At 40.6% G+C, this 25934-nt stretch overlaps 2 protein-coding genes across 8 annotated transcripts; one reads left to right on the forward strand and one right to left on the reverse strand.

Moving 5' to 3' along the window:
* Window positions 1-376: 376 nt before the first annotated feature.
* On the reverse strand, window positions 377-20958 carry LOC309690648 (nectin-2-like). Of its 6 annotated transcripts, none has more exons than XM_082507846.1 (8): window positions 20746-20958; window positions 19300-19641; window positions 18879-19181; window positions 17992-18085; window positions 7328-7482; window positions 5560-5659; window positions 4609-4720; window positions 377-2090 (listed from the first exon to the last, which is right to left on the reverse strand). In XM_082507846.1, the coding sequence occupies exons 1-8, from the start codon at window positions 20858-20860 to the stop codon at window positions 1959-1961; spliced, it is 1353 nt and encodes a 450-aa protein (XP_082363972.1). In that variant the 5' UTR covers window positions 20861-20958; the 3' UTR covers window positions 377-1958. The 6 variants fall into 6 exon arrangements, 5 of the variants coding, with proteins under 5 accessions (XP_082363972.1, XP_082363974.1, XP_082363973.1 ...); XM_082507848.1 differs by having other exon boundaries at window positions 1977-3105; XM_082507847.1 differs by lacking the exon at window positions 377-2090 and having other exon boundaries at window positions 3307-4720.
* On the forward strand, window positions 15196-25721 carry LOC309690657 (inositol polyphosphate-4-phosphatase type I A-like). Of its 2 annotated transcripts, XM_082507875.1 has the most exons (4): window positions 15231-15564; window positions 21874-22057; window positions 22123-22333; window positions 23391-25721. In XM_082507875.1, the coding sequence occupies exons 1-3, from the start codon at window positions 15557-15559 to the stop codon at window positions 22174-22176; spliced, it is 246 nt and encodes an 81-aa protein (XP_082364001.1). In that variant the 5' UTR covers window positions 15231-15556; the 3' UTR covers window positions 22177-22333; window positions 23391-25721. The 2 variants fall into 2 exon arrangements, 1 of the variants encoding a protein (XP_082364001.1); XR_014271776.1 differs by lacking the exons at window positions 21874-22057; window positions 22123-22333; window positions 23391-25721 and adding an exon at window positions 15937-17782 and having other exon boundaries at window positions 15196-15564.
* The last annotated feature ends 213 nt before the right edge of the window (window positions 25722-25934 follow it).

Here is a 25934-nt window from a genome sequence, read left to right on the forward strand (position 1 = left end):
TCAATCGTGTATACACCCATCTGGACCAGCCGGCGAGCACTGTGAGGGTCATGTTTTTTGACTTTTCCAGTGCTTTCAACACCATCAGGCCGACCCTCCTGGGTGATAAGTTAGCAGCGATGCAGGTGGATGCTTCTCTGGTGTCCTGGATTGTTGATTACCTGACAGGAAGACCACAATATGTACGTCTCCCACAGTGTGTGTCTGACAAGGTGATTAGCAACACAGGGGCACCACAGGGGACTGTCCTCTCCCCCTTCCTCTTCACCCTCTACACCACAGACTTCAGCCACTGCACAGAGACCTGCCATCTTCAGAAGTTTTCTGATGACTCTGCGGTGGTTGGATGCATCAGCAGGGATGATGAGACAGAGTACCGGGCTGTGGTCGACTCCTTTGTCACGTGGTGTGAGCAGAATCATCTGCAGCTCAACGTGGCAAAGACCAAGGAACTGATCGTGGACTTCAGGAAGACCAGGAAACACTTGACCCCTGTTTCAATCCAGGGGGTCAGTGTTGACATTGTGGAGGACTATAAATACCTTGGAGTACACATTGACAATAAACTGGACTGGGCTAAAAACACCACAGCACTTTACAGGAAGGGCCAGAGTCGTCTCTATTTTTTGAGGCGACTGAGGTCCTTCAACATCTGCCAGAAAATGCTGAGGATTTTCTATGAGTCTGTTGTGGCCAGTGCGATCCTCTATGCTGTTGCATGCTGGGGGAGCAGGCTGAGGGTCGCAGATGCCAACAGACTTAATAAACTGATCCGTAAGGCCAGCAATGTTGTGGGGATGGAGCTGGACTCCCTCAAGGTGGTGTCGGAGAGGCGGATGCTGTCCAAGATAAAGACAATGTTGGATAACACCTCCCACCCACTCCATGACATGTTGGTCAGTCACAGGAGCTCGTTCAGTGAGAGACTGAGATTACCGAAAAGCACCACTGAACGACACAGGAAATCATTCCTGCCTGTGGCCATCTCCCTGTACAACGCATCCACTTAACACACTGTTTGCTGCTACAACTACACATGTTTCTTTTCCAAATATTTATTTATAAGTGACTTATGTATGTATGTATGTATATATATGTATATATTGTACTATTCTTAGTTAGCGTATTGTCTGTCTTGTCTTAATGTTGGTTTAAAATGGAGCACTGTAACAAAAAATAATTTCCCCCAGGGATCAATAAAGTATTCTGATTCTGATTCTGATTCACACATTGACAAGAACACAAAAGACAAGAACCAACAAACTTAAAAATTCCTTTGTCCCACACGCCATCAGACTGTTTAACTCCTCTCTGGAGGGGAGAGGAGAGGGAGGGGAAACAGGAGGACAAAGGAGGGGGGAACAACTAAGCTGTAGTGCCTCTTCACTTCACTGTGCAATACTTTTGTTAATAGTCAATGGTGCAATAGACCTCAATACTTTAAATGTGCAATTCACTTGTATTTTTATTTTTATTCCTATTTATTCTATTTATCCCCTTCGTATATTTTATTTATATATGTCTCTGTATTTATATATGTGTGTGTGTGTGTATATATAATATTCTGCTCACGCTCTGTAACTTCTGTTGGTGGTCTTATCTTATCTTATCTTACATTGGCTGTATACTGTCATGGTGCTTTTCAAATGCATAATGTGCAAAAAAGACAAAATGTAAAAGTCTGAGTGATGTGACATTGTATCCTTACGGGTAAGGTTGTACCAAGCAAGTGGGGAAAAAAACAACAATTAGATAAAATCAAGTAACAAATAATTTAAGTAATTTAATTTAAGTATTTCACTGTATTTCTATCATTAACCATGAATCATTTCACATCACTGTAATTTAACACATGGCATACAGGACAAGAAAGGCAGGCTTGTCAAGTCTAAAAATAAACATAAATGAAAACCTACCAAAGTAAAACATTTTTTCTCCTTTCATCTTGAACAGTGTTACTATAAAGCTCCCCACCTGTCTGAATCCATCCTTAACATTACTGCCATCCTGTGGTAGCTGTTGACAGTGGTTCCCGAAACCTGTGTTTTTTGTTTCAATCTTCCAAAAGACTGCAGCTCTCTGTTTTGCTGCTGTGGTGAAAGAGGGCCCAGGATTGCAGACATGGAGGCAAAACAGAGGAGTTTCAGCCAAAGGAGAGCCTTTTAATGAAAAGGAAGCTAAATACAAACTGTCTAACTAACAGGATCACGATTGGAACATAACGGAACAAGGACAAGGGGAGACGGACGCAATATATACACAGGAGGGTGGTTAGGAGAAGTGGACACAGGGAACATGGGAACACAGCTAGAGAAACATAGACATGGTGAGATGGGGGAAGTAAAGCAGAACACGAGGCACATGAGATGATGACTACTAAAGTAAACAGGAACACACAAATGCTGAGACACGGACACAGAGATGTGAAGAGACAGAGAGAGCGAGAGACATGACTGAGGAAACAGATAGGCAAATAAACATGGAGAAAAGACTGACTTCACAGCGAGACGCAGAGGACAAGACACAAATGACACAAAGACAAACCTAATATCAAACAAGACACCTTGAACTAGAAATACAGATAAACTCAAGACTAAGAGACTAAAGTCAAGCTCTGTGTATGCTCTATAAACAAAATTGAATTGAACTGAATTGAATTGAGTTTGACTTTCATATAATCCAATCTTAAAACATGCATGTGTCATGGTGGGTCTTCAACCAAGTTTTGAATTTATTATGGTCTTGTGATTCATTCCTTTGGATTTAAGAGATTTTTAGTCGTGACTTTTGTTTTCTTTAACAACTGCCTTTATTTTTTCTACCTCTGGGCTGTTAAGTTATATGAGTTTCCTTTTGTGTCTAGTTTCCCTGTTTTGTTACCCTTTGTTTCTGCGGTCATGTGCCTGCGTTTGTCTGACATCCCCGTGCTTTTAAGTTAATCTGTCTGTGGTCCAGACCCTGTTGCAGGTTCATGTGTCACGTATGGTGTCCTGTTCAGGCAGGGGCATCTGTTCTTCATCTGTTTATTTACCAGCTGACTTTAAAATGACATGTTGGTGGAGCCTTCAGTCCAAATAATGTTCATCTTTGCTGTCAGAGAGATTCCTGAGGGATCATACGGAGCATTTGTTTAGACCTGTATTTAATTTCAACTGAAAATGCAAATACTTTCAGTGTCTGCAGATTTGTATTTGTATTTGTATCTTTATTTATTTCAGACATAATAAAACAAACAAAAAAACCAATATATACTCATCTACATGTATTTTCATTTACGAATATGAATATATGTGTAGATATACACACACACACGTATTTGTACAGACAAACAAGAAAAATATAATAAAATAAAACACATTCGTCTAACATGAGATAACAGTTGTTTGGTCTGAAAAGGAGTAGGAAGAAGTATGCACATACTTATTAACTCCTACCCCTGCTCAACATCTTATTAATCCCACATATTTACCTAATTCTCCTCATCACATATTCCACACAATACACAAGAAAACTTATATCAACAAGGCTGGCACGATATTTATAATTTAAATACGAGTTGACATATTTATACATACAATGGGTGATTGTCTTTTTCAATATCATATCCTTCCAAGAGTAATTTTCGAAGTGTCTTTATGAACTTGCCAATTCCTGAGCATTGCTGTAATTCTGCAGTAAAGCTATTCCACAGTTTTACTCCATAAATAGTTACGCAAAAGGTTTTAATATTTGACCGTGCTTTAAGAATCTTCAGATTCAATTTACCCCTTAGTTCATAGTCTCCTTCTCTGTCATAGAACATCCTCTGTATATTTCTTGGTAACATATTGTATCTAGCTTTATACATAATTTTTGCCGTTTTGTATTTTATAAGATCCATAAACTTCAATATTTTTAATTTCAAAAACATGGTGTTAGTATGGTCTCTATATCCAGCTTTACTAATTATCCTGATTGCTTTTTTTTTAATTTTACATATTGGTTGAAGTGAAGTTTTATATGTGTTTCCCCAAATTTCCGCACAGTATTCCAAATATGGCAATATAAGTGAACAGTAAAGTACCCGGAGTGATTTGGAAGGCAAAAAATATTTAACTTTACTCAGTATGGAGACACTTCTTGACAGCTTAGCTTGTACATACTTTATATGAGGTTTCCAGCAAATTTTGTTATCTATTATCACACCCAGAAATTTTGTATCTGAAGCTTGCTCTAATTCGACATTATTTACTAATAACTTTGCTTTGGCATCTTTTTTATAATTTCCAAATAACATAAATGTCGTTTTTTCCAAATTTAATGATAACTTATTTCTATCAAACCATGTTTTCAGTTTAATCATTTAACAAAGAACATTTAAACTTCTATAACACTTAACACACACATTAATAAAATGTTTTTTTTTCTTGTAGCTCAGCTCTTTCAAGTAAGATAGATGTAATAAAATGCCTTGTACACAACTAAAACTATAATTGTGTCTCCAGTAAACTGCACAACAGTAGTTAACATTAAAATAAATAATTAATGTACTTTTTTCAGAGACCTATTTAACTGTAGGAGAAACAAAAGTGAGCTATAAAGTATATGAACAAATTAACTGTTACTGACCTCTTGATCTCTCTGTAGGTCTTCTTCCTCTGGTCCGTGATCTTCGTTTCTCACACTCTGGTGAAGTTTTGTGTCATGCTGCTTGCCACCATGTTGGTTTAAAGACCTCCTACTGTACAAAATAGTGACACAGTATTCACAGAGGCTGCAAATTTGTGGACATTAAATCAACTTTTAAAATTTAGCCTCTGTACACTAGAACAGTAGATTTGAAATAAAACAATAAAGGTACAATTTAATTGCAGACTCAGCTGCAACTGAAGGATTTGAACAAAACTTCTGTATTACCTTCAATCATAAATAAAGTCTGAATACTTTGCCGAATACTTTGCAGGCAGTGAGTCTTTTTACTGCATCTGTCTTCAGTTACAATATATTTGTCCAGGGATTCACTTTTATAAAGCCAGGAAACACCATGTAGGATGCGGTTCAATTGGGGTAGACTAACACAATTGCATTCTTATTGGACCAAAGACCGCTTCTTCAGGACCACTGAGGGTACCACACATGACAGTTTCAATGTAACAAAAATGTGACTTGGCCCCTTGTAATACTGGAAAAAAAAATCATCTGGATATCTATACTGATATGGACTGGGTAATGTGTAAGGAACAAATGGATGCCACATTGTTTAATAGAAATGAAAATGATCTACTGTACCTACAGAGGGCTGAATTCAACGCTACCCTGAAAATCAAAGAGGTTTGGGTGATTAGTACCAATTCTTTCATCTGCCTGCATATTCTCGCCTATTAAGGTCAGGAATTATTGTACAAGAGGAGGAAACCAGGATCAACGAAACCAGCGTAGGGCCTGACAATGTGTTCAAGGATTTCATCCTGATTCCTAATGGCAGCCTGTAGAGGTCTCTAGAGGTACATAAGCTTTAAAATGAGAAGTACTACATATTATTCTAGATATTAGATACATGCAAGTTAATATATGAAGTACCTTTGAAAACATCCACGTTTATAAAAGTACCATGCTGCAGCACCAACAACATTCAGGAAAAGCAAAACACCAAATAAGACCCAAGCAGCAGGGCATGCTCCTACAGGGACACAATAATGAAGAACATGAGAATGAGATGATTGTTCTTTCCCACTTTTATGACATTTCATTTTTTATTACAAACTTAATTCATAAGACTGAGACAATAAGGAAACATAATCCACCCAACAGAAGTCAAGCACGTGGCTCACAAAGAATGAGATTTCCACACTGGATCAGTGGGTGGCTGTGTTTATAATGAGGGTTTACAATGACTTTTGGCTTTTGGCCAACAGGATGCTGGTAGAAACTGTGATACTGATGGCCAACCATAAAAGAAGTGGCAAAAGTGGCAAGGGGTAGGGGTATTTGAAGTCAGCAAGAGAGAAGCAAAGATAGGGGTATGAAGGTGAGACTTTAAATATAGGGACTATATGCAAACGAAGAGAGCAGTTTAATACAATGTAAAGAGAGAGTAAAGGAGAAAATTGGAGGACAGATGATTCTGGATTCAGTGAAAAGGTGTTGAACACTTATTTTTGGAAGACAGAGGAACACAGGCTGACCTATGAGTGGGGGAAGATCCACACAGGGGGATTATATTTTATGTAGGAGACTGTAAAGTAGTGTCAGGGAGGAGCACAGCTAGGAATAATGATAATAATAATAATAATAATAATAATAATGGATTGCATTTATATAGCGCTTTTCAAGGAACCCAAAGCGCTTTTACAATTCCACTATTCATTCACTCTCACATTCACACACACTGACTACCAAGCATTGCATGGTAGTCTGTTGGATGACTCTGGAGGTCAAGTAGAGAAAGTGAGTGAAAACAGAGACAAGGATCACACGGTGGAAGCTGAAGAAGGAAAAAATGTGCAGAATTCAGGGTGGAATTAAGACAGGCTCTGGGTTCAAGATTCAAAATGTTTATTGTACAAAGAAAAGCATTTCTCTGTACAATGAAATTCAGCAAAGAGAGAGGTGGCAAAAGAAAAAGGTTTATAGTTGAGCTGAGTGTGAAGCTGGAGACCAAGAACAGCTAGTGAATCTGGAAGTGCATCGGATTATTGTGAAAAGAACTTAAGTCAGCAGAACATGTGCGTGAATGCAGAGTAACAGTGAATATGCAGGGAGCAGAGATACAGAAGGTAAATTCTTTTAAATATCTGGGGTCAACCATCCAAAGCAACAGACAGTGCACAAGAGAGATGAAGCAGAGAGTGCAGGGAGGGAGGTTCGAGTGTGTGGAGACGAGCGTCACGGGTGATTTGAAATGAGTACATCAGAGTTGCAGCTCAGATTAAGTGGCGTGCAGACAAAGAGAGGCAAGGCTGAGATAGTTTGGACATGTGCAGAGCAGGAATAGTGGACATACTGGACAAAGGATGCTGAAGATGGAGCTGTCAGGTAGGAGGAAAAGCAGAAGACCACAGAGGTGGTGCACGGATGTAGTGAAGGAGGACATGCAGATGGTTGGTATAACACAGGATGATGCTACAGATTAAAGGAAGCACTTCTTTAAGATAGCTTCTTACTAAAGATTAGTGGAATACATACATAGGTAGAGTCCATCATTTCACTTTTAGCTTAGATGTTCAAGTTTCTAATTATTTTCCTCATAGAAGTGCACAGAAAAGAAAACAGAGTAATATCAGAATGACACAACAGCCACAAAAGCACAAATCCAAAAATCAGAAACAGATATCCAAGCTGACCTCACCTGATGCCACACGCACATAAAGCTGACCGTGTTTACTTCCATATGTGTTAGATGCTTCACACTGATAGAGGCCATTTAGATCAGAGGTCAAGCTCAGCAGTTGTAGCTTTGCACCATCTACTTTGACAGCAGACTGCAGCAATGACTGGCCAGATCTGGAAAAACATGAATGAGACTCAACATGAAATGTACAGAAAGAGCAGAAAAGTGTGAGTTGTGCTAAAAGTCAAACACATTTTGGTTATCAGCTCTTTGCAATAGATCTTTTCTTGCCCACAACAAGATTTTGTATTTTTTTTAAATTTTCACCTAAATACAAAAATACATCCCACTTAACATGTTCAATTATTTTTGTGTGAAAACAAGCTTAATTTTAGTAAGATTTCAAACCACACTACTCTGGAGAGCGGCCCAGCTAACTCCCTGTTTAGCATCCTGTACGTCAATTTGTAACTCACAAGATTTTGATGTTTTTTATCATCTTTTGTGGAGCATTGATATGAGGATTTAACAGGACACATCTACTGTAAACAGCAGCAAATTCTGACGCCAGATGATAAAACTTCTCAATCCACTGTTAATTTACATTACTAACATGAGCAGAATGGGGTTGCTCTCTCAAGAGGCTCAGAATGAATTAATGCATCTTAAGAGCCACTTAAGATAAAACACCACTTAACTGTTTAAATGCATAAACACTGCATTTGCCAGGAATTCCTCACATCTATAATAATAGCGCTTTTTGAGAACCTCAAAGCGCTGTACAATACCACTATTCATTCACTCTCACATATTCACACACTGGTGGAGGCAAGCTACAGTTGTAGCCACAGCTGCCCTGGGGCAGACTGACAGAATCTAATGGATAAGCAGTGAACTACAGACAGAGAAGCCAAGAAGGACTGCTGAGTCACACTGTATCATTTTAGGACCCATTATTTCATTTCATTTCATTTAAATATGAACTGTTAATACATCCTATAACCTACTCTAAAGAACAAGTATGACTGGATGACTGCTTATTATTAGTCTAATCTAGAGTTGGATGTCTCGAGACCGGTCTTGGTCTCGAGACCACTTTTACGTGGTCTTGATCTCGTCTTGGTCTCGACGGACTTTTGTCTTGGTCTCGGTCTTGGTCTCGCTGTTTCGGTCTTGCCTTCTCAAATCGACATAGTGTTCGGGGGATTTGGAGTCAACCATCAGCGGAGCGGGGAGGTGGCTTACTGGGCTTAAGCCCGGGTCATTTTTTCAGAAGCATGGGGTCTTAGATGCCTGACTGACAACTGTATAAAACAAAAACAACACACGAAGCACAGAGCGCACCGTCGTAAATTCCCCCTAATTTTGGTATGATCCGAGCTCAGGCACTAGGCGACTGAGCTCAGCACCCATGTGAGCGAGGGGGGAGAAGCTGCTGCCTGCGAGTTTGCTGCAGACAGAGGAGAGCTTAAGTTTGACCAGGTACCAAAGAAAATCATTCGTACTGAACTAATAATGTAAATATGACGGTGTATCACAAAAGATTGATATCAAACTGATCACTTGGTTGCGTTACTTGCTCTTCGAGTGAATCAACAAATGGATAAATAAAAAGCCGAACAGCAATGCTGATTTTTTAGAGTCTTAGCTTACATTTCATATTTTCAGTTTTTACCCTCCACGGCTAAACAAACTCTCTAAATCGGTTTCAATTGTGTACTGATGTACACAACAATGGACATAAGGAGCTTCTTTCAAAGAAAAAACTCAGGTAGATGTTATTTTATATATTATGCTTTGGATGTTGTTCAGTATATCTATGCAAAACAAGAGGAATTTCAATACACAGCAGTATATTCACAGTTGAAACCAGATATTTACATACACTTTATGGAGAAAACATAAAAACTTTTTTTTTACTGTTAAACATCAATTTAGAGTAAACTTTTGTTTTAGATAAATAAATGTTGAAATATCTTTTGAATTAGTTAAATGTCAGAATAAAAAGAGGGAGCTGTCTATTTTAATCACTTTCATCAAATGTAGGAGCACATATACACTAACTTTATTGTTAATTAATAAGAAAACTCCACACACCTGGCACACCTGTGGATGCATATAAGGCAAAACACAGAGCCTGTTTCTGTGACATGGGAAAATCAAGAGATGTCAACCAAAACACCAGGAAAAGAACTGTGGAGCTGCATAAGTGTGGCTCAATTTTGAATACAATTTGGTGCCATTTGCAATAAAGAAATACAGATAGTTTCTCTCTTTACTCTTAAAGTTAACAAATATGTTTTTATATTTATCAATCTAAAAAAATAAACATTTAGTCTGATTTGATGTTACAATTTAAAAAAGTGCTTGTGTTTTTATCTGAAGAGTGTTTAAATATCTGATTTCAACTGTATATTTGATGATGTTGGTGTTTGGCTTGATTGTCAGCACAAAGAGGGAGAGAGAGAGGAACAGAGAGGGAGAGAGAGGAACAGAGAGGGAGAGAGATGGAACAAGAGCAGGTGAGACACACATGTTAGTCAAATGGTTCTTTGCCAAAACTCATCAGAACATGTATCTAGTACCTAGTGTTTCTTTTTGGATACCATTTGTTACTTTTCAAATTCTATATTTATTAAGTTATGCAGGCTTGTTTGCACAACAAGGCTAAATAATTATATAAACTTTTCTCAATCTAAATATTGTACTTTGGTAGAATTAAAAAATAAGTGTAGTGCAGGTCTATGATTATTTTTAGTGCTACTATCATCTAGTTCTGATTCTGGTTCTGTCTTGGTTACTGTTGTAGTCCTGTTTTAATACTGGATCAGTTCTGGGTCTGGTTGAATTGGGGTTTAGTCCCTGTGTCTTGATACAGGCCTGACTTTGTTCTGCCTTGCTGCTTAATTAAAAAACTAGTTTAAGGTGTCCTGCATATGTACTGTATATAGAATAGCATCTGGCTGCAGTTTAAAGACTTTCTTTGTCTCGGTCTTGGTCTTGGTCTCGTCTCGACTCGGTCTCGTCTCAACTTGGTCTTGGTCTTGTCTTGGTCTCGATACCCTCTGATCTTGGTCTTGTCTTGGTCTCGGATTAGGCGGTCTTGACTACAAGTCTAGTCTAATCTCACATCTCTCCAACGGCGCCATCCATATGGGTCACCAACATTATCACCTTTTGTTTTTTGGATCTGAGAGGAACTCAGATTATCTCTCAGGAGTCTTTTCAGTTTCTGTCTGCTGAGCTGAAACAGGTTTACATAATCCTTCTCTAGAGTTCCCAGACAACCATTGTAACACCACAACAAAGGCAAGTAGTGTTCAGGTCTCCATACAACAGTACATATGCTTCGAGACAGGTTATAACTGGCCTGTTACAATTTTATTATACTAAACTCAACCTACTTATGTTTTAATATATATATATATATATATCATTAACAAGACTGGCTACGGATTCCAACTACGGAACGGAGCAGTTGTCAGCCACCTCCTGTACATGGATGACATCAAGCTGTATGCCAAGAGTGAACGAGACATCGATTCACTGATCCACACTACCAGGCTATACAGCAATGACATTGGAATGTCGTTCGGACTGGAGAAGTGTAGTCGAATGGTATCAAAGAGAGGGAAGGTAGTCAGAACTGAGGGGATTGAACTACCAGAAGGCAACATTGCAGACATAGAGGACAGTTACAAGTACCTGGGGATCCCACAGGCAAATGGGAACCATGAAGAGGCCGCTAGAAAAGCTGCAACCACCAAGTACCTGCAGAGGGTCAGGCAAGTCCTGAGGAGTCAGCTGAATGGTAAGAACAAGATCTGGGCCATCAACACGTACGCCCTGCCCGTGATCAGGTACCCTGCTGGGGTAATAGGCTGGCCAAAGGAGGAGATAGAAGCCACTGACATAAAGACAAGAAAGCTCCTTACCATGCATGGAGGGTTTCACCCCAAGTCCAGCACCCTGAGGCTGTACGCTAAGCAGAAGGAAGGGGGCCGGGGACTGGTGAGTGTCAGCACCACAGTCCAGGATGAGACAAGGAACATCCAAGAATACATTGGGAAGATGGCCCCAACTGACCGAGTGCTCAGTGAATACCTCAGGCAGCAGAAACCCAAGAAAGAGGATGGAGACGAGGAACCATCATGGAAGGACAGGCCCCTGCACGGTATGTACCACCGGCAGATAGAGGAGGTGGCTGATATCCAGAAATCCTACCAGTGGCTGGACAAAGGTGGACTGAAAGACAGCACAGAGGCACTAATCATGGCAGCACAAGAACAAGCTCTGAGCACAAGATCCATAGAGGCTGGGGTCTATCACACCAGGCAAGACCCCAGGTGCAGGCTGTGTAAAGATTAGAGATGGCACGATACCACTTTTTTATGTCCGATACCGATACCGATATCATAAATTTGGATATCTGCCGATACCGATATGAATCCGATATAGTGTTTTTTAATCAACAAAACTGTTTTTTAAAATATCTTGCTGCATTTTGCAAGTCTGCAAGTTCATACTCAAGTTTAAAACAACAACTACACTAAAGCTATTCTGTTATACCTGTATACAAAAAAAATATTTCATAGTTCAGCAATACTGATCAATCTAATAAACTTAGACCTACACCATCCTCCCTATTCTGGTATTTTAAAGAGTACTTAGCGTAAATATTAAGCAACCTAACTAATAGGGTTCCAACTCCCAGCAACAACAAAAATAAATAAATAAAAAATAGGGAACCACCCCTCACGCTCCACCTCATGATGCTTAATCGACGTAATCAACCTTAATTTGATGCAGTGTGAAAAAAAATGCACAGAAATCAATTATTTTTCAAGAAATATTAAATAGATTCAACATCTTTCTTCAACAAAATTGCAGACTGCACAGATGGTACCTTCCCAAAGTAAAAAGTACTATAGCTTACTAGGGTATATATATATGACTTAATAGTCACTATATACAGTAATTGACTTCTATTCATTTTACATCAAATTAAAACTTTGGGTGTCAGATAATTATTTATTAAAAGCTAGACATTTTAAATGAGAATAAGAAAGAAAAGTATGTCTTTGTGCCCCCTTTTCCCAGTTAATGCCCTATCGGCCCCCCTGGCTAAACTTTGCTAGATCCGCCCCTGCACAGTTACCAGCCGTCAGCTACGTAGAAAAAGATCCTGGTGTAGAAAGTAATATTAAATAAATTGTAACAACAGCTTATCAAGCTTAAACGTGCTGCTGTTGTTCAGCCGCTGGTTTGCTCTTTCTGGCGCAAAGTGGACCAAAAACAAACAAGAGAGACTCACGACAGAAAAGCCGATCAGCTGATCATTAGCAGTTTCACGATTGAAGTAGCAGCCGGAGAGCGAGAGGCAGTCGCTCGTTAAGCTTAACGCAGGAATGCTTTACAAACATTCAGAGATGGACTTACACGCTTGCTTTACTTCTCTCGGGGATAACTTTGTCGGAGATGAAATGCCAGGTTGCTAGCGAAGCTCCAAATGCTATCCAGACCACCGACAGGTCCCGCATGCCACAGCTGCTCTATCACGTGATGCATACTGCTCCGACGTTCTGAGGCGAGTTACGGTGTGTTGCAAGTTTTGTGAGGTGCTTTCGTGATATTTAATGGATCGGATTACATTTTTTATTTTTCTCCGATATCCGATCCAGTAATTTAGGTCAGTATCGGACCGATACCGATACGTAATATCGGATCGGTCCATCTCTAGTAAAGATGCCCCAGAGACAATCCAGCACATAACAGCAGGGTGCAAGATGGTAGCAGGCAAGGCATACATGGAACGCCATAACCAAGTGGCCGGCATAGTGTACAGGAACATCTGTGCTGAGTACAACCTGGAAGTCCTGAGGTCAAAATGGGAGATGCCCCCAAGGGTGGTGGAGAATGACCGAGCTAAGATCCTGTGGGACTTCCAGATACAGACGGACAAAATGGTGGTGGCTAACCAACCGGACATAGTGGTGGTAGACAAACAGAAGAAGGCGGCCGTAGTGATCGATGTAGCGGTTCCGAATGACAGCAATATCAGGAAGAAGGAACACGAGAAGCTGGAGAAATACCAAGGGCTCAGAGAAGAGCTCGAGAAGATGTGGAGGGTGAAGGTAACGGTGGTCCCCGTGGTAATCGGAGCACTAGGTGCGGTGACTCCCAAGCTAGGCGAGTGGCTCCAGCAGATCCCGGGAACAACATCGGAGATCTCTGTCCAGAAGAGCGCAGTCCTGGGAACAGCTAAGATACTGCGCAGGACCCTCAAGCTCCCAGGCCTCTGGTAGAGGACCCGAGCTTGAAGGATAAACCGCCCGCAGGGGCGTGCTGGGTGTTTTTATATATATATACACATATATGTATATTATTGTTAAACAATCAACAACTGTTGCAAGTGACCTTCACATTACTTTTAAATTTATTTTGTAAATTTCCATGCGAGCAGCCCAGGAGAATTTTCAGGCTGCTCTTTAACACTCTGACGCTGGTCTCTCAATCTCCCGTTGGAGAGCCGCGAGCCTCCCCATGATGGTATCAAACTTCTGTTCCATGGTGTTGTCATTCTTTTGATTCTGAGACCTCACAACTGCAGTGATCCTGATGTATCCCCCCATACGCTTAATGGTGTTATTTTGAGCCTTCACAGCAGCTGTAAGCGTCTCCAAGGTGTTAACCATATTACGTTCGTTGTGAGAGGTCGCGCCTCGTCCCATCGCTTCGATTCCAGCGGGCAGCCTTGGGGGGGTTTGAACAGCCGGTTCCGCTCTCTTATTTCTCCGATAAACCAGGACTAAGCCAACTCCGATCAGCAAGAACCCTGTTATCACGGTTCCGAATAGATAGATATCTTCAGCGTCCTCGATCGACAGTCCCGCCAGGCACATGACCCTCCAGTTCTGCCACCTGTCCATAGTGTAACCGGCAGGGAAAGTCCCTCCAGGGCACTCGGGCTCTCCCGAGCCCAGACTTCTCGTTGAGAAAAGGGTGTCAATAGCATTCAGAGACCAGTTGATCAAATCCATAATTCTCTTTAGGTTTTAGAGAACGACAGTGAGAGAGTGTTCCAGGGAAAGTAATGCACACGAGACAAGACAAGGACATAGAGGCTAAGCAGGGAAGATAAGGGTAAGGAGGAGAGGAGAAAAGTGCGACCGCCTTCGCTGAGAGCCAGTGGTAACTGTAACAGTTACCACTGTGTAACAGCAAATACCTTAGAATTAAAGCATTTTAAGAACTGCATGGCAGCAGTCATTATTGCCTGTGAAGCTAGGAGTGTACATATTTTTGTTTATGTTGAATAAATAAGTAACAAGTGGATGAAGGGACTGTATAAAAAAAACATCAAAAACATTATCATCAATAGTCACGGGACACTGAAATCTTTCCAAATGACTGAATTTGATACTTTATTTACTATGTGGGCTTTTCCATTTGAGTAGCCTACAACATTTCTTTCAGTTTTATTCATTGTTATGTGAGGAACCAACCATGATTTATTATAACATCTACTTAACGAGAGTGTCTGTGATGTAGTAGCTCATCTGGATCATTATCCGTTTGTGTAATGCTGAAGTACAGAAACAAAGTGATAAGTTCTGTTGGCTCTGCTTGGCTTTATTGTAAAAATGAATGACTATTAAAATCCACTGAGAACTGAAAAAGAGTCTCAAACCAGTAGTGATTGTTGTGAACCAACATGTTCTCATCCCAAAGCGTAACATTTTATGCTATGTGACAAATTGTCAGTATGTTACGCTTTTGGTCACATATGACCCAGTTTGAGTGAGGAACCATTACATAATAATCATGTGCGTATTTCACTAAAATGTGACCAACACTCAAGGAGTAAAAATATTTGAAGTTTAGACATATGATCGATGTCTCACCATGAGTCATCACTCATTCTTTTAACATATGACTGACTTTACTCAACATCCAACTGTGCTATGGTCAATGGCGTGTCCAGCGGGGTGGCCTGGGGGGGCACAGGCCACCCCCCAAACCAGACTGGCCACCCCAGGTGCCACCCCAAAGGCAAAACAATAAAATTCAATCAAATATCAAATGTCCGATTATGTTTTCACGGTGACGCTCAGATATCCGAGTGTAAGTGAATGCAGCATCGCTTCTGCGCTATGCGCATCACGTTAGCAAAGGTAGGAGAGCCAAGCGCGAAAGATGGCACTGCAGGAAACAATTTTTCGGTGAAAGAAAATGAGGACAGAATAAATGTCCCGGTAAGTAATATCAAGTTTGTTGAGTTTAGTAAACTTCGGTGAAATTAGAATACCAAGGAAAAAAATAACACTTAAAGAATTATTGCAGCTGTGGAATATTTCAGACAGTATGCTACTGAGGGCAGCTAACATAAGAGTTATGAGTTATAAGATATAATCTAAGTCGTAACATTGCTGTATGGAGCTGCAGATTTGGTTGCAGGTTAACATAGCTGGACTGGCCATCGGGCATACCGGGCATATCCCCAGTGACTTATTTTTTATTTTTTTTGTAATGGCATGAACAATGAGAGGTGGTGGATTGGCCAGATGCAGGTCGATGTGTAGAAATAACTCCGTTGTTTGGTGGTGGCTATGACGGGGCTTCCACAGAGGCAACAGGTGGATGAGGGAAGGGGAGGCAGGAGGAGAGCCCCGAAGCAGCCACCAGTCCGAGTGTCAGGTGAACTGAACTTCAGGTAAGAAGTTATGACCTGCAGTCTATCTGGGTCAGATATAAACCAAGTTTAGGTGGAGTTTATTTTCATGTTGCTGACTTTTTACTGTCAGTTGCAATAACTCATACTGCGTTCTAGCCAGTTTGACGGAGTTTCTATACAGCTGGGTGGGTGCTATGATGTTACTGATAGTGAACTTTATTTTATTCATAAGGTTAGTAGAGTTGCCAACGGCTCCTTAAAAAAATGGAATGGTCCCTCATTCAGAGAAAATATTACACGTTTCGTATTGAGCTGAGAAGAGACGCAGTTTGTCCCGGACTTTAGCTAGAATGGAAAAAAGACACAAAGCTGGATTTATTCTGTCTTTATGCTGCACAGCTGCCTCTTCTCTCATTCTCTCCCCCTCCCTCTCCTGTTGCTACTTCAATCATGAAACTGATCAATGATCAGCTGATCGGCTTTTCTCTCTTGTTTATCGCCCACTTTGCGCCAGAAAGAGGAAACCAGCAGATGTTGCGCTAAACAACAGCAGCACGTTTAAGCTTGATCGGCTGTTGTTAGAATGTATTTAATATTAATTTCTAGTATCAGCTGATGTTTGCTGGAGCCACAGCTGTAAAGCTGCTGGTCATGATGTCTGTTTAGATATGTGGTGAGAGGGAAACATGAAGATGAAACCAGGAGATGTCCTTACTGAACCATCAGAGCTGAACAGGTGATGGAGAAACAGGTTTACCTTTTAGGTGACATGAATGAGTTGAAGGGAAGTTATGAACTGTTTCTGAGAGACAAATAACACCAGGATCCTTTTTTATGTAGCAGACAGCTGGTAACTGTGCAGGGGCGGGTCTAGCAAAGTTTTGCCAGGGGGCCAGGTAGGGCATTAACAGGGAAAGGTGGGCACAAAGAAATACTTTTCTTTCTTATTCTCATTTAAAATACCTAGTTTTTATTAAATAATTATCTAAATCTTACAACCAAAGTTTTTATCTGACGTAAAATGTATAGAAATCATACATATACCAACAAGACTGTACATCACTGTCACAACAGGGTTTGTTTTCAGTCAAAGTCTTTATGGCTTTACTACCTGGTGGGTCGGTCTGTAGTAAAAATGCCCAATTTTTTTGTCCCAGTCCAGCCCTGCAGGTTAATACTGGCAGTGTCACCATGCCAGCTGACTGTATTTTATCATCAGCCAGTGTTGTTCTTTATCAATATTACCAAAGTTTACGATAAGGCAGCATAGAAAGTATTTACTTGCTTTCAGGTTTCATTCAAATGTTAGTCTTTTCAGTTGTTTCCCCACTTTTTTCCTGTTTCAAAATCAAACACCAGTTTGTGAGAAGATTATCTTCTTTTTTTAACAGGCAGATAAAGTTTTGCATTGGCATTGGCTAATTTGTCAATTGTTTGTTACAAATGTTCGTATTTTAATTTTCAAAAATGTTTTTGCCCAAAACATATGTGCACTATATGTCAGTAAAAATACTATGCAAATATTGCTGTCCTTGACTGCTGAGTAAACACTGACAAAGCACTGATTGTATCTCTTGTACTTTATCAACGCAGTATCTAAAAACTTTGCACCGTAGTGGTTAAAATCTCATTCTAATAAGAGTTAAAAGTGCATTTGGTTATTAGGTTTATAGGATTATTGAATTATGGTTAAGGGTTGGTAGAATTTTTTTTTAAAACATTATCTGCCAATTAAATCTGCCACCCTTCTCCAAATCTGTGCCCCTACCTGGCCCCCCCAACAAAAATTTTCTAGACACGCCACTGGCTATGGTAGTTCAGATAGGACTACTGGGAATGAAATTTGAGAAATTATATATGAACAAAACCTCACAAACTTTGTTAACCATATAAAAACACTCTATACCGCTCTTTTTTTTTTCATGGCTCAGCACAGGTCACTTGAGACAAACAAAAAGAACCAATGAAATGAATGTTTCAGCTGAAACTGTTATTCAAGCTACTTTACCTGCTCCATGTAAAATTTGCACTTGGATTGGCTTCTGTCACACACTCAAATGAGTCCTCAGATTTTGCTCTGATGTTCACTTCTGTGGGAGAGACTGCAAGAGCAGAAAGACAGCTGTGTTAATCCTGAACTGAGGACACAGTAATAACATGAAAATAATGTTTCGCCAATGTTTCCTACATCTTGAATCCAAACTCGACAAACTTTTGGGACTGAGGCTGATGTTGTGTGGTTCAGGCCATGATTCAGTCTTTAGCAATAACAATGGTCTTTTTTTTAATCAGTCTAGATGTTTTTGTCTTTCAGAAAGAATTTTCCCATCTATTGTGACAACATGCTACAATGTGACAAACAGGAGGCAAAGTCATGAGATTTGGGATGTTTCACTCCCATTCATTTAAAAAAACAAAAAAGCACACACTCGAGAATAAAGAGGAAAAACAAAACAAAGTATCTGGATAGGACTTGATCCTCTTTCCAGTAACAAACATTTAGGTCCACTTTCTTAGTTTTAGTCATTTCCTTGAGGGTTTTGTCAAACATCAAAGTAACACTGCCTCTGTTTTATTTAATTATGTAAGGAGTCGAACCAAAGTTTGGTACATGGAATGTTTTGTCTTTACTACACATAAAGCTTTTAGCGTTTTCAGAATTCAGCAACAGATTATATCTATCAGTCCCTTAGTAGTGTCGTAGGTATTCTGTCTGTTATAAATAAACTGTACAACTGTTTCACTAACAGAGTCCTGCGCTTGAGTCTGTTCATGCATTGCGACTGATGCGTCCACTGGCTAATTTTCAGAGATTTCCAAGAAAAAATATAACAAATGCATCAACCATGGATAAAAAAAATAAATAAATAAACTACATCAGCAACTGATACTCACAGTAGATCTGTATAGTGAAGGGCAGACTTTCAACTTTAGACAGGAAGTCACCACTGATGACACACTGGACCTGGTGACCGTTAATCTCTCTCATAGGAACACCAAACAGAGAGCTGACTGTGGTAGTCGTGCCATTGTCATACTGTGTGGAATTTGTTGTCGTCCTCACTTTGTCTCCCAAAGCACCAGTGAGCCACCTCACCTCTGCAGGAGGCTTCGATCCAGCAGCCGTGCAGGTAGCAAATAAAACCTCTTCTGTGCCCAAAGTGGGAAGATTGTCCTTGATGCTTGTGAAAGGAGGCACTAGGAGAGTTACAGCACTAATTTAAATGAACATGCAAGACAGATGGTGACAATAACTGTTTCTCACATACAAACACAAGAGTATTTTAAAATAAAGATAAACAAAAGTTTAGTATACCAAGCAAGTTTAGAGGTATTTCTGTCTTCTGATTTCCACTGGGAAACAAGGTGAAGATGCACGTGTAGCTGCCTTCATCCTTCAGGGCAACATTGGATAACTGGAGAGTTCCATTTTTGTCATTAAAATTCCCAATATATTTAAATCGATCATCACGTTCACTGACAAACTGTGGTCCATCTCTGGGTAGGATAGTTAGAAAATTGTCATTGTGAGGTTTTTCTCTCGTCCTCCTCTGCCAGGTAATCTGTGTCAGGTCATCATTGGTATCCATGACATAACACGATAACATAGCGGTACCTCCTTGAACCACTTTCACATTTCCACCAATCACCCGGAGAGCTGTAAAGAGCATTCACACAAAAATTTAATGAATAATGTATGTGTGTGTGTGTGTTGGGGTGGGGGTGGGGGGTTAAGGGTGGTGTCTGAGAGGCAGATGTGCAAAATAAGGACAATCATGGATAATACCTCCCTCCCATTATGAATGAAATGTGCTCTATTTGGAAGCAGCCCTCCCCTGTCGACAGGTTGTGTGTGAAACTTTAAATCATCAAACTGTAAATTATAAATTTTAAATTGTTATTGATCCCTTTACCCCGAGTCCTAAAGTGAATATTTATTTTCTTACTCTTCTTATATTTATTGTTTGTTTATTTGCACTGGTGTAACTGAAGCCTCGTCGTCTCGTCTCTCTATATACTGGACTGTATGTAGCGGAGATGACAATAAAGTTTACTTTGACTTCAGCACAGCAGCAAGAAGGCGCACCGAGGGCTCTCGCGCTCACTTTTCGCGTATAGAATTTCGAAAAAAAAACATCGGTGCAAATTATAAGTCTGTATCATGATGTCTGGTGTTTTCGTGTTTGTTGTTTTGTTTTTATTTTGTTTTATTTTGCGAGTTGGTTATTAGATGCTGCTCCAGTCAGCCAGAGAATCCCCGTCCTCTCCTCCCTGTGTCGCAAGCAGCGGGCGCGCCTCGCAAACGGAGGGCGCCCTTATTCCCAGCAAATGGCCGTAAGAACACCGATCAGTGTCTATGCCATCCTCAAAATGCGCTGGCATGATGTCGGGGCAGAGTACGAGCAACTTTTTTGCCGATGCCCGTGATGCCGCCCTGGGCAACCGTCCGTCTCGCCCATATCAAAAACAGTTACTGATGAGTACTTAGCCAGGAGTGGGTTATAAAAACAAAACACGACTCTCAATCCTACACTTTTACATTTTTTAAAAACATTTTTAAAACATAATAATTTACAATTGATGTTTAGCGTAGAAACTCGAAGTGATCACCTACAGTGAAGAAATTAAATACCAAAACGAAGGTGATCGCGGGCAGCTCACTAAAAAAAAGGGGTTTTCTTCTTATTTAAAATAAGAGATGTAAGACGTTTTCTATTCTACCTTCGACCAAAGCAACAGCAATAAAGGATAATCCACGTACCTTCAGCGTCTGTACTCATCAGAAGCACTATCATCAGAAGCATACGTGTCATGGAGTCACATCGTAAAGGGAAACGGTGGCAGTAATTGGCACAAAAGAAGGCAGCTTCATCCATCCGCAAATCTTAAAGTTATAAGAACGTTCCAAAGTCTGGGGAAAAAAACGTTGTTAGGTCGGTAAACGAAATACATATTCGTGTAAACCAGAGGCGGAGCCAGGGGCTTAGCCCAAAAGAGTAGTATGCATGTGGGATTTATTTTTTTTTTTTTTGGGGGGGGGGGGGGGGGGGGCTAGAAATGACTGAAAGATTAATTGGCTCTGTTTTGACTTTTGCTCAAAAAAATATATATATCACATGTGCAGGACACCTTAAACTAGTTTTTTTAATTAAGCAGCAAGGCAGAACAAGGTCAGGGCTGTATCAAGACATGAGGACTAAACCCCAATTCAACCAGACCCAGAACTGATCCAGAATTAAAACAGGACTACAACAGTTCAAAGTCAGGACTACTTGGGATTTAACCAAGACAGAACCAGAATCAGAACTAGATGATACTAGCACTAAAAATCATCATAGACCTGCACTACACTTATTTTTTTTAATTCTACCAAAGTACACTATTTAGACTGACACGCCACTGTACACAGATGGTCTGAATTTGTGAAGCGAGTGGTATCGCATTTATCGAAGTCGGCTCCTCGTTGTTTTTTCTAAGCCACGATTAGGCTCATTGAGAGCAGGCATGTGCATGCAGACAGTGTTTGTTTTTACATCTGGTGGGTAACGTCCCTCCCTATATTTTTGGAACAGTACCTCTGAAGCTTGATTTAGATTTCTGCAGGAAATTTACGTTCTAACTTCAGATGTAACACCTCTTAACACTAAACCGGTCCATCATGCTGTTGTTTCCAGTTACAGCGTATATTTCCTGCTGAAGCATATTTCAGGCATAAGACAGAAACATTACAAAAATATACACCTGCAGGCCACTCTATTGTCTTTATTTGACTAAATGCACTAAATTGCTGCCACAAGCTTTTGAACACATGTACCTAATAAAGTGGCTGGTGAGTGTCCTCAGTCCCAGCTCGGATACAGATGTGTCGGTGTGTCTTTGTTCCCTGCAGTAGTGCCCTCTCCAGCTCAGTCATCATCCACATACCCCAGGACACTGTCCGAGCCAAAGAGATCATCGCCTACGTCAACACGCTGAAGACTCAGGTCAGCTATTACGCAGAGAGGCTGTCTCAAGCTGCCAAAGACCAATCGGCCAGCGGACTGGAGTGGACGCTCGCCAGTCTGGTTGACAAGGTACTAAAAGTGTTTGACGTTACGTGGGGACGCTTCATATTTCATTCATACCCTCTTCCTTTCAGACCCGTCAGCTGGTGGCAGTGTGCGGCTGCAAGCTGCTAGCTTCAGCTATTTAGGCCCTGAACGCAGTACGAGTACATCGCAACCAAAGCTTCTCCTTCCGCTGAGTCTGAACAAGTAGTGCTCCGCAATGACAAGGATACGCTGAGAGCAAAGTACAGCGGTCACAACAGCCAGTCGTCACTGCACGTGGACTGGCACGAAGAGGAGTGGGTGAGTTGATCAGCAGTTATTGGCTGTTTTCTGATTCCAGATTTTTTATTTCTTTAGCATGACAACAGACAAGCTTAGTTTCTTGGCACACATTGTGGATACAGCTTGATATCTTAACTACACTCTGAACTCTGTTTTTCTTTTCTTGTTGCTTCTTCTTCTTCTTGAGTCATCCCTCTCATGTTGATTTCCAGCTCAGGTCACTCCTTACTTTTAAGAAGTTGGAGGATTCGTGAGCAGATTTTTCCTTCACCATATCAGCTGACTTTATTCTATGAGAAAATACTCTTAAATGACTCGTCTTTAAAAAGTGTTCAGTGTTTTATGTCTGGTCTGTGTGTCATCTTTGTCTTTACAATGTTGCAGCAATACTTTAGTAATGATATGATATGATATGATATGATATGATATGATATACCTTTATTAGTCCCACAAGGGGAAATTTAAATGTTGGTTTAGTGTAAGCTCAGCTTTTTAACTAATGTAAGAAGTGTTATGACTGACTCGTTTTTAATACCTAAATCTGGCCTCAGTGCACAAACCTAAATGAATCGGTACATATGAAAGCGCCCAAGTCACGAGCTGTGTTCAAGGACATGGATAAAACAAAAAGGTTCAAATTTGTGCCCAAAAACCCCACAAATCAGTGTCACTGTTTTAAAATCTGCTGCGAGACCGCTCTAAATGTCAGCTTTTTCTTTACGTAAAGACTGGGGTCTGTAACATATCAGCTCGTTTCTTATTTATTAAAGAACATGCCTGACACCAGGCTTTTGAGTTAACGGCTCCATTCGATCTCTGCAAGTATTTTTAAGTATTTTTAGGTTCTTTCCAGCAGGATTTGTGGCTAGTTCTGGAGCTTGACCCTAAAAGATTTCAGTGTGTCGGTGCTTCTGCTTTCCCTGTTGTCCTTCTCTTCCGTCTTTATTTCTGTTTCTGTCAAATTTAAAAACAACTGCACTCTGAAATACACACTCTTTGCAAGATGTTGTCTAAACTAGTGGTTGGAAGGCATATTTGTGTTTGGTCTCTGATGGTTTATTTACACTTTTTGCAGGCCACGCCCACGGACTACAGCGCCATGATGAGCAACAAAGCCAAGAAGTCTATTGACTTCCTTCTGATGCAGGACACCGCCCCGACGATAGCCACGGACGTGTCACTGCAGTACCGCCTCGACATCGTCTTCTGCCAAACGGTCACCTACACATATTTTAATTATTGTATGTCTGAGCTGATGCGTTTATCCTGGAGTGACTCAGAGTGAAGGAGAAGGCCAAGAAGAAGTGTAAATATCATAGAAGCAAGGAGTTCAGAGCTCTACGACTTAGTGTCTTTATGGTATTTATGTGTGTAATGGAGACCAGGGGTTCCATTACCCTTACTTGTATTTTTATTAATTGACTGACTGATTTGTATTTAAAAACCGTCATGAAGAAAAACACACACTGGTTGATTGTGATTCTTTATTAGGCTTTTTGGGTTGTTATTTAAGTGACTCGTTAAAGGTGAAGAGACAGGGGGACTGGCCATCCTACCTGTGTCAGGAAAAGAACCTGTGTTAGAGCTGTTCACATTTAATCATTTGTCTGTAACCTAAATTAGTTGTATATGTAAAAAGAGAAGTGTTAACAGTACTCACTTTGTAAAGAGTAAAAGCAGCTCAATCACCTGCTTATGAGCTCCTGGAGAAAACCAATGTGCCAGGCTAGGGGAGTGTGTTGGAGTGATTTTGTTAAAAGTTGTCATTATTGTGCTTGGACCTTGTCTTGAACTGTATGTTCAGATATTTTCTGTTCCTCCCCCACATGTAGGATGTTGGGGATGTTACTAGCTATAGTTTTCAACTGCAGGCACAATCTATGTAAGATTCTGGTTTCCTTATTTGGTAAGGAATGTTCACTTCCTGCCCTTTATGGGCTCACCATGTAAATGGTGGACTGTTAGAGAGGTTAAGCCATATACGAGGTTGAGGGGAGATGACCCTTTTATGACTAGAGATGCGGTTAAAACGTTTGTAAGCAGGAAGTCACGTATACAGACACACATACACTCTCTCTCACTCACACACACACACACACACACACACACACACACACACACACACACACACACACACACACACAGTGCCTTAGCTTTTACCACACAACATATGGGGTTTACAATGGGCGGTTGTGTAACTGTTTTCATTCAATAAAAGGCTGCGAGTGGAGGCTGGAGTTGGAGTTGTCTGAGTTTGGGTGTAGAGCTTGCAACTCTGAGAATCCGACCAGGCTTCCCCTGCACAAGTAAAAACCAATCGAACTCTGATTGTCTTACTTTGTTCTGAGTCAGCGAGGGCTGAAACCTAACTGTGTGGTTAAGGTGTTTTAATGCAGCGGTCCCCAACCGCCGGGCCACGGACCGTCGTTTGGTCGAGAGATGAGGCTCGGGTGTGAAATGTATGGTTTTCAGAGTTTTTATCGTTTTTTATCGTTATTTTGTTATCGTTTTTATCGTTAACTCTGTTTTCCTGGGTCTTTCACGTGTGTTATGAATAAATCTTCTTTTTTTCCGGTATCGGTACTAGTTTTATTTTGTTGTATTTATCTGTGACACCTTAAAGGCCGGTCCGTGAAAATATTGTCGGGCATAAACCGGTCCGTGGCGCAAAAAAGGTTGGGGACCGCTGTTTTAATGTATATAGAAGAGACTGAAGTTTATATGTTATGGAATTATTTATAGGACTTGTTACAAATCTTCATATGTCTATGATGTGTTATATCAGCCCGTTCTCACTCCCGAGGCGTAACATGTCGACGTTTTGTCACGTCCCGCGGCGTTCCTGAGGAACGTGAAAGGAGACCTTCGGCGTTCTTATGGTACGCGGCGGGCTATGGCTGGAATCCAGTGCAATGACGCTCCCGCGGTAATAGACGTTCCAGCCCTGTATTCCAGCCCTAAACCTAACCTTATCCCTAGCCCTGACCATAACCTTATTCCTGACCTTATCCAGGACTTTAATGATGTTAAATAGCGTGTTTCTAAGCGATTTGAAGAAAAAGAGCAAACATGTGTAGATTCAGTCCAGACAGTTCTCATATTTCCTCTTTTTTCCGAGGTCGTCATTCAGGAACGTGGTGGGTAGCCAAAAACGTAATATGGTGACGATTTGTCACCTAGCGTAAAATGTTACGCTTTGGGAGTGAGAACGTGTTGGTTATATTGTAGTGGTTTTCTTATGGGGAGGGTTTTGTTTCCCTTTGGTTTGCTGACCCCCAGACTTGGTCTATTCCAGATGCTCACCTGAATCAGGTAGAGTATAACAGGAAGCCATTTGCTTTTCAGAAGGGTTGGATTCTTTGCTGTATCACCATGTGTTCTCATTAATAAAGTACATTTTACTCCAGTCTCGTGCTATTTTAGTGGAAGTGACCCATGACCGTCGGCCAAAACTGACAATATGACTATTAAAAGTCTGAGTAATACTGTAATTTTCTGCTGCTCATTCCTGTGCAATATCCCATCTGACCTCCCGTCATATTTCTTTTCAAGATTTTCTTATTTAATCACTAGTGTACATATATTTATAGATACATATATATATATATTTAGTCATCTT

The sequence above is a fragment of the Aulonocara stuartgranti genome, assembly GCF_965226115.1.
Source record: "Aulonocara stuartgranti genome assembly, chromosome: 16".
In the NCBI taxonomy this organism is placed as follows: Eukaryota; Metazoa; Chordata; class Actinopteri; order Cichliformes; family Cichlidae; genus Aulonocara; species Aulonocara stuartgranti.